This window comes from Atractosteus spatula, chromosome 6, assembly GCF_055471065.1.
Source record: "Atractosteus spatula isolate fAtrSpa1 chromosome 6, fAtrSpa1.hap1, whole genome shotgun sequence".
NCBI classification, from domain to species: Eukaryota; Metazoa; Chordata; class Actinopteri; order Semionotiformes; family Lepisosteidae; genus Atractosteus; species Atractosteus spatula.
Genome location: NC_142711.1, coordinates 11,605,011 through 11,614,513, shown reverse-complemented (window position 1 = coordinate 11,614,513; position 9,503 = coordinate 11,605,011). Strand labels below are relative to the sequence as shown.

At 36.2% G+C, this 9,503-nt stretch overlaps 1 protein-coding gene across 5 annotated transcripts in view; it reads left to right on the top strand.

Moving 5' to 3' along the window:
- Nucleotides 1-55: 55 nt before the first annotated feature.
- Nucleotides 56-9,503, top strand: part of tgs1 (trimethylguanosine synthase 1) — a 44,884-nt gene continuing 35,436 nt past the window's right edge. For 3 of the 5 annotated variants that reach the window (XM_088919340.1, XM_088919343.1, XM_088919338.1), the window contains exons 1-5: nucleotides 97-153; nucleotides 524-649; nucleotides 4,065-4,160; nucleotides 5,503-5,576; nucleotides 8,264-8,415. In XM_088919340.1, coding sequence (XP_088775466.1) covers nucleotides 546-649; nucleotides 4,065-4,160; nucleotides 5,503-5,576; nucleotides 8,264-8,415 — 426 coding nt within the window. In that variant the 5' untranslated portion in view covers nucleotides 97-153; nucleotides 524-545. Of the gene's footprint in view, nucleotides 154-452; nucleotides 650-4,064; nucleotides 4,161-5,502; nucleotides 5,577-8,263; nucleotides 8,416-9,503 lie in introns of those variants that run through there. The other 2 variants (XM_088919341.1, XM_088919339.1) reach the window with 2 other exon arrangements.

Sequence of the window (9,503 nt, the reverse complement as noted above, 5' to 3'; positions counted from 1 at the left end):
TTGAGATCAGTGTGACACCAAAAGGAAGTTGTTGGAGTGTTGATTTCCTACTTTTGAAAACATGTGAGTGACGTTCATAGATGGTGTGGTTGTGTTGCTGTATGTTGTATTTTAAAGCAACGATTGAACATTTGTATGCGAGACATAGTTTCAGTAAGGTTTATTTTGTAATTCTTGTCGATGTGAGGACTGTAGGATTTAGAGGGTAAATTTATAACGCAGTTTAGGGAAAGGAAAAGGTTAATGACAAAATAAAAATGAATGTCGAAACAGAGCATCGATAGTTACAACATATAGCGACAACATGCAGAAGTTTCTGTTGGAAATGTTTTTTTTTCTTAAGATTGCTATGACTTATTCTATTTACAAACCTTTTCATATCTGATGCCTGGTCACGTAAGACATTTGTTGCGTTTTTTGAGTTATCTTACCTTACTGGACATCTAAATTAATATATGCCATGTTTCAGTGTTTAATTCAACACTGTTCTGTTTAGTTCTCATTCTGTTTTTTCATTCTCCAGAAGAAAGTGTAAAAACTACAATATGATAAGTGGAAAGTACAGTTTGATTGCTGACATTTTTCTCAGCATCGATGGATTGGATGGCGATAATACTATTCATTGTCTGTGCTCGAGAGCCTTTGTACAGTAAGTGACAACAATCTTATGATTTGATGTTTGTTTACCCATGATTGAGACAACATTTACTATTTAATGTCAGACAGTGTTAACAATGGAAGTTTTCAGCCAGGTCTAAACGTATACTTGCAGCATGGTTAGGTTTATGAAAAGGATTACAATTCAGTTTTGAGGTTCTTTTCTTCATGAATCAACAAATCATTGGTACTGTTGTGAATTCATAAAGCACGGTTCATACGCGAAAGCTTATTGAGTTCATCTCGCTTGTGAAGGCTGGTGCTCAGCACTAGGAGAATTAGGGACCATTTATGTCCTGTGTGAACCACAGTTTCTGTTTTGTAGTGCTAGAGAAGTTACATGAAATTTGCTTTTTTACTTTATCATTGGCCAGAGAAAATAAGATGGTATCCTTCTCAGCATTTTATAAATTGATTTACAGTATTGTGTTTTTTTTCTGGGAGCACAGTGTAAGTAAAACACGATTTTTAAAACAATTGTGAAACTGTTAAGTTTATGATCTTTGTCAAGTTACAAAATACATTTTGTTTTTGAGATCCTTTATTCAGTTTTGGTGTTTTATTCTGATTTTGAAAGTCCGATTCAGTGGTCAAAGTTGAGGGTCTTTCACTTTTAAATGCCAAGCTACGGTTTATAGCTCCTAGTTTATAGGTGTACTGTACATTGATGATATGACAATACTTGTTGTATTTGCCCAAATTTTATTTTGCATCCAAGCAGCTATGTCTTACGCACACACAGATATATAAAAATATATAAACAGTCTACATAAGCTTTACTTTAAAATAAATATAATATGACATGATAAAAGACATCAACTTCAGTTAAGCAAAAAGTCAAAAGCCTTTACATAATCATTATACACCCTTCTTCCGCTTGAATACGCAGAGCTTTCCAGAACCTGTACATTTCCACTGTCATCCTAAGTGCCTCTCATTGGACTATATCCCTTCATTTTGCATATAACTACTGATTGCACTTGCCCATAACCCATGCTCATTTATTGATGGAGTAGTTTGATTTAAATTAGGATAAAGAAATACCAAATGTTGTTAATCTGCATTGAGGAATTCTATATTAAGTTAATTTACTCTATATTAAATTAAACACCGCAGGTCTATTTCACCTCTAGTCTGAAACTGCAGCAGACATAATGCACTGTCTAAAACATGAAATGAGATTTTACTGTGTCACAGGGACAGAGTTCAGGTGTTCTAGTTTGTCACAGATTGACCAGAGTAGAGTGTGTACAGATTGTTGTATTGAGTAGTATTTATTGTGGTTTTTCAGAATTTCAAAATCAGTCCTGAGCGCCTTGAAATATTTTTCTTCGCAAACATACAGTTTGAATATTTTTGGGCATGGATGATGTTACTGTAGAAGGTGAGGTTAGCAGCTAATATTAAGTATTTTGTAGTGGAGGATAAATGTATTCACTTTATTCAGGAAGGAAGGGCAGATTTATGAACTGGTTCAAACATTTTATCAAGAGTGAAATAAGGTGAATGTGGAAAGTGCAGTGCCTCTCAATAAGACTGAAGTAGAATAAGCATCTGGAAGCCTTAATCGCCTACCTTTAAGGCAGATGATATGGTTCGTAATTTTGTAGATGTTCCATCAGCCCTGTTGTCCTCTACAAACAAATGAAAGTAGACATCTAAAGTGGTGGACCTCAAAGTATAAAAGCTTTATGAATGTGCATAACAGAAAGAAAAATTCAATTAAGGCTGGTTTAGGACTTGTAGTAACATACGGGAATATGCTGTATAACAGTAGGTGTTTTTGTTAACAGTACTGATAAACCTTGTAAGTCCTGTATACTTGAATTAGGATTGTGTGTGTTTTGAAACTTAATCTTACATTTATTCTTAGGCAAAAGGCTGAGCAATGAATCTGTCTATTGAAAAACTGTATTGCTTGTTCACTATCAGCAGTCAGTGTTATGCATCACTTTTCCTGTTCAAGGGATTTAAGAGAGAGTTCTAAGCCAATGATTCTCTATTCCCTTGCACAATGCCTTTGTGTGTAATTGAGAAGAAATATATAGTATTTCTATTGCTGTGTGTGTAAGATGGTGTAATTAGGGTAATTTTAGTCACGCACTACAAATGTTATACTTAATCTGTAGTGTCATGTCACTTTTTTGTCCTCTCCTGACATACGTCAATGCATTACTTCTTTGTAACCTGGCACATAAACATACTTAGGCATTGTTATAGTTTTGTACTTGACCTAAAACCTTCTTGTTAACACATTGGTACATGTTGTTTATTGTTATAACTAATTTTCCTTGAGATTCTATTATTATTTTAATTCACGTTAATGGTTATTATTTATTTGCTTGTAAGAAATCTTCTTCATTTTTGGTGCCAAACATATTTCATCTTCCTGAACAGAGCAAATCTAAATACAGCTAATGAGATTTTCAGTGCTGCATAGATGGAATTATCAAGCAAAATTAGGCAACAGGTAAAGTTTTCCGAAAACCAATCTGTCCCTTTTCTCTTTATCTTTTATTAAAATGTTTTTACTTCATCAATATTTTTACTTCCTTGTAGCTTGTCCATGGCCACTTAGTTTTGAAATGAGTTTTTGCTATTCTGGACTGCATTTACAGTTTACAACGGGATAATTATATTCTGCCCTTATAAAAACTTAAGATGTAATATAAGTCTGTACTTGTGTAATGCGGGTGAATATGTTGCTGAGGAGTAAATTAATGAATTTCTTCAGTGACAGGTGTTTATATTCTCTTAAAAGGGCCATTCTGGAGTTTTCTATTGTTTTAAAGTTAGGGCAGGCAGAAGCCATAGGTTTTATAATCTACTTAAAAAGTTTCATTCTGTTGGCATGACGGGATTAGGGCTGAGTTCACACATCCTGAACCAAGACCCAGAGTTTTGTGCAGTATTAGTAGGGCTTAACGTGGATGCAAGTGCAGGAAAATGTAAAACCAAAATGGCGTGTTCATCCGATTTTTCTCTTTTTAAGTCCGCTTTTTTGTACAAAAATTAGATCTGCTTTTATTTCATTTTGGATTTTGTTTCAATAAAAACAAAAATGCTGCTGTACAACAGTATGTCTTCATCATTTTCACCTTTCAGTGAATGTTCAGAAACAAAGGAAAGACAAGGAATGCTAGGATGTTTTGTTTAAAGAATATTTGTTAACATTTTACAATGCACCAGTGAAACCTCACTTCAGAATACCATTTGCATTTAGAAAAATATATTGCAGTATAGAAAAATATATTGCTTTTGTCATCAGTCTGCAGAAGACCAGCCTGGTATGTACCAGTTAAAAAGTAATGTCTTCAGTTTTTATCACAGAAGATTGTAAGGGCATGTGATTCAGGTATTCTAATTCTCGAACGTACTGACACGGTTGATCCACTGGACTTCTGCAGGATTAACATGAAACCTGAAACAGAAGACACAAATGGAATCCAAGAAGAAGTGCATTTGAATCTGAGAACAGGAGGCCTTTTCTTGCTCAAGGGATTGTGGGTATCTGGAGCGAACTATTCAACCATGCTCTCAAAACCAATCTTGCAAGTACTAGCTGGATCAAGCTAGATCCTTGAACAGTTATGTACTAATTACTACTGTATTAGTAATCTGAATCACATTGGCATTCCACTCACAATTTTCTTTTGCAGCTGGTGATGTACACTTGTTGTGTCTCTGAAGCAGAGTCTGATCTTTTGCCAAGTGCACAAATAACATGAGCCCCTCAACTTGTTCAACATTTCTGTTTGTCGAGAGTATATCTGAGATTCCATAAAACCATTTAAGAAAACAACCTTTAGTAACTGCACAGCATATTATACTGTTTAATGGGAAATGTAATTTAATTATGTTACTGTCACATAGATTATTAAATAAAGCACTCACGCTGTACACCAGGGACGGACAAAAAGTCATTCCAGACCATAATCGTTTTTGTGATGCCAGAGAATGAAGGACTGCTGAGGTTGTAGAGTAATTTGGAAACTGTACCACTTGGAACAGTACGTTGAAGTCCATCTTTGAGAGAAATTTTTAATCAAACTGAAAGTAAAAAGAATCCGTGATATGGATTAACAGCTTATCATTGTTTTACTTGGTTTGTGACCTCATTCATACACTTCAACTGAAGAGTTAGGACTGACAGCTCAGGGAAAGTAGTAGTAACTGGGCTTATCAGCACCCTTAAGAATCCTGCAATGTTGTTTGGTGCATAGTCGGACCCAAGAATATGAGATTAGGAGGGTACAGTGAACAAAATAGAAATAAATCAGCTTCAAAAGGCAGTGCAGATATGTGTTTTTACGCTGCTCTTTATGCATAAAAACCCGTAAAAATAAACTTGAAGCACAAAGAAAAGAAAGCAGGACGCAAGGTCCTGTTCACCTGCACTGATGATGAATCCCCTAGTACAGACAGCATAGACTGCAGCATTGACTACAATGGCCAGGCTGAGCAGGAAGAAAAAGAGAACAAAATGCAGAGCATTAGATAATCCTTGAGTCTTGAAGCCCACACACAAAGGTAGTTACTCGTGTCTTAGCCTTTCTACATAGAATGTGTTGTCAAAAAAACAATGTCCTATATGAAATAAACGAGTGATGTTGTAAGTTTGACACACTGTGGGGAAAGAAATATCAGTTACACTGGAATGCATTATTGTTCTGTGTGAGTTTCTGAAAGAAATGAATATGTACTTTGTGTTTCCATACCCCCTTATTGAAAGATACCATTACAAGATTCAAAGAATAGTAAGATTGTTAGTTCACTTTCTAATATTTTTCTTTGAAATACTTGTTCTTGGTTCCTGAAATATTTTTTTTTTGCTTGATCTCACAGAGATCAAGAGCTGTGCTGGTATAGCTTAAAGGAGATCTGTGAGAGCACGGACTTTGCGGAAAACAAGCTTGAAGGTAAGAAAAATCAAACCTCGATGAACCATACTGAAAGGAATGGACATTTTTATTTATTGCAGTAGTGATTGAAGAGGTTTAGCTTTCAGTAATGGCAGCACATCCGATACATAACTCACGAGCTCAACAGAAAATATCCTACTTCTAGACTGAATAATAAATAAACAAAACAATGCAGTATGAGGCAAAATGAGTTGTTTTAAGGGTTATGTTATCCATTCATTTTTTATAAATGCTTCAGTTGAGAGCTACAAGAATCATTGTTACATTAGTCAAATATTTCTCAGTACGCGCTAAGGTATGCTAGAGTAATATGATTCATTATACATTAAAGTTCGTTTTTAAAGATCTGATTTGGACAGAAATAACCCAAGAAGTGATGTGAGAAAGCATATTGTGCTTCACAAGCTTGAATCTATCCAATTGTTATATAAATGCTGCGAAGAAGCCAGATTATACTGCTAAAGATACAGTCATAAGAGGTTATAAGCAGACTGGTGTGTCTGACACTGCAGCTCCAGGAGGTTAGAGGTCAACCTAGGGTAGTGGTTAGGGATTTGCACTTGGAACTTGAAGGTCAAGAGTGCACATTCCAGGTAGGACACTGCTATTATACAATTAAGCATGGCGCTTTTCAGAAAATGTCTAGATTTAGAAACGAGTACAAATGCAAGGCCCCCCCCAATAAATAAATAACATTTAAAAATAAATAATTGAGAAGAAGGATTCCCTCGTCGTGTGATCAGACTCCAATGTGAAACTGTGGTGATGCACAAGCTTTGTATGATTTTGTACATTTTGTTGATCTTCCGTGGCTTTTTAGTGTGTATTTTTTGTGGGACTTTCCTGCAGTACAACAGATTCTGTTCTTGTGAGCCTTTCAGTACCCTCAGGAAGTTGACTTTTGGCTGCAACATGCATCACGCATAAACACAGTAGTATTTAAAGGGGACGTGCGGTCCCAATTTCAAAGACCGGTTATTAAACCTCGATAACCAAATATATTCATTGACGGTATAGCAAAATTGTATTACATTTCGCATTGAGCACAAATTCATAAACTTTGTGAAAGTACTGTAATTTGACCTCTGGTCTCGCCACAGGCAACAGTGAGAGTTCCTGTATGAGTGAATAAGTACAGGTTGTGCAGCAGATATTTCACTGCAGAAGTGTTGCAATGTGATGTGCATGCAGGGTTAACAAGTAAGTAGTATTTGTTGGCAAAACCATCTCGAAAAGCTTGCTTGTTGTTTTCAAGTGGAAAACAGTTACTATAAAAGCAGACATACATCTATCCATTTTCTAACCTCTTACTCCAATACAGGGTAGCAGGAGAGCTGCAGCTGATCCCAGCAAGCAGTGGGTGTAAGGCAGGATACAACCTGGATGGGATGCCAGTCCATCACAGGGCACACACAGATATAAACACGCTCACACAATCTCAACAGGGCCAATTTTCCCAGAAGCCAGTTAACCTACTAGTATTTCTTTGGACTGTGGGAGGAAACCCACTTGAACACAGGGAGGACTTACAAACACTATGCAAATAGCACTTGAGGAATTGAACCCAGGTCCCCAGCGCTGTAAGGCAGCAATGCTAACCACTACGCCCTTGTGCCACCCAATATAAAAACAACAAAATACAAGTAGGGAGTATTTAGCGTGGATCTCTTTTCACTCTTAGGCTCTCAGCCTACTCTCTCTCTTTTATTCTCTGTTTTATTTTTCATATCATTTAGAGCTCTACTCTGCAAACACAAAAAAAAGACACTTTGCAAGCATTACAAATCTCTGCCCCCCTCTAGTAAAAGAGAAGAATTCAGAAATCGATAGTCTCAGCTAATTCTCTCATTTTCTTAATTGAATTCCTGTGAGGGTATTGTTTTATCCTGTTGTTTGTACCGCCAGTGACTGTTACTGTTGCTGCTGTTTGCAGTCTCTTGCAGGAGTATTCACTCAGTCAGGACTTGATATTGCATAGTATATCGCTTGTTTGGCTTCTGAAGATAGACACTGATTAATACCAAAACTGGAAAAATTGAATTGCATGTTGCAATTGAATTTATAATATTACTGTGCACTTACAATTTGCTTTGTAGAGTTCTTTTTAGTGCTACCTACAGTCAAAAATGCATCATGCCAAATTATTTTTTACCTGTTTTTGAGAACATTCAGTTTTGAATGTAAGCAGCAAATCAGCATTGTTTCTGTGATGTTTCATGTTCTGTTTCAGCTTCTGCAACCACACTTATTTATGACATTCTCCCTTATTTCACTAAGGTAATACATGTAAAGGTGTGGCTGTCTGACTTAAAATATTGTTCATGTAGAGGCAAGTTAGAATAAAAGGATCAGATATATGGTATAATGAAAAATAATTTCATTGGAAGGTATTCCTTATTAAGTCAATTGACATTTCTTCAACTGTTGTCTTCCTGAAAAGAAACACCTAATTCACACTGACCAATTTTATCATGAATGTCCTTTTGTCGACTGATAAATGTTGAAAACAGTGGTAAATATTTAAAACACTGTTTCTGCTGCAGCAAGCTTTAATCAAAACCATAATGCCTAACACTGCCAATGTTTTTAAATAGAGTATTTTTTATTTAGGGAAATCTCAGCACTGTTGTATCTGTCATAAATGTAAAAGAGACAATGTGAATTAGGAACTGTTTTCTTTTCAGGTCTGGAAGGAAATGATGAGGAGCCAGTTGTGTCTCCTGTAGATGAAGCACAGCAAGAGGTTAATGAAGAACTGGATGAGGAGGCCATGCTTATGATCAGCATGGGGTTGCCACTCCAGTTTGGTAGCTCTTCAACTAAGAAGCAGTACACAGTAAGTTATTTTTGACTGTTTTATGATTTAATGAAAATGGGCATTAAATACTACCCAGTTCATGAAACAGACATCCTAATTCATGTGAACAAGGATATTTCAGTCAGAATAATATAATGTGATTGAAGACAGAGTGGCAGCCCTCTTGGTATTTGCAGGAATATCAGTGCATCAGTTGTTAAAAGCACACTTACTCAAATGACACTGACCACAGGTTTTGGCCTAAAGGTGTTACAGGCCATCTTCTAACAGCAGTCAAAATGCAATAACGATCAGGCTGCCATCTTGTTTTAGAAAGGAATCTCATTTAAATCTTTGTCTTGTTGGCACTAGAACTGTTAATGAAATTTGGAACTGATTGTCCCAACAGTTTTTGATCAGGCACAGTTTTGAAGCATATCTCCACACGTATTTCATTACTGACGGCCGACGTAAAAATTATGAGAACAATTTGCAGGTGCAGACGTGAAAAAAGTTTACTGATGAAATAAGCTAAGTTTCACCTCCGCTGGTAGAATTGCTGGTAAAAAAAGATTTTGAAAAGGCTTTTGAATATGTGGGTCAGGCCTCCATCTTGGCTGACGCCGGATACCGTTTCTAGCACAAATGTGGCTGTCTAGTCTTTGAACGCAAGCCACCCAAAAGTGTAATCCCCTGCAACTTAGAAGCCTAAAAATATACGCAGTTACACAGTTACCGAAAACACTGGCATTTTTAAAAAATAATGATCACTTCAGAATTAGAATTAGGAAAACATAATTCAGTTTGAGACGAAGGCCTGAAGTCAAAAGTTCCTTATGATGCTAAATGTGAAAATAATAAAAAGCAAGTTTGTATATACAAAACAAAACTCTTTTATGTATATAACCAGGTTTGCTTACATTCAAAACCTTACCATATGGTAATGATTTAAATAAATACATAGAACATGAAGACACAGCAGTAGGCAAGTATAGCCTCAACATGCACTGGCACCTTTATGGTAGGCAGTGTGTGGTTGACTTGATGAGTATGAGCCAGATTTTCATTGCTTTCCCCAGGCTGATCAGTCTCTAGATCTCAGTCCGGTGGAATGTGAAATTTAATGC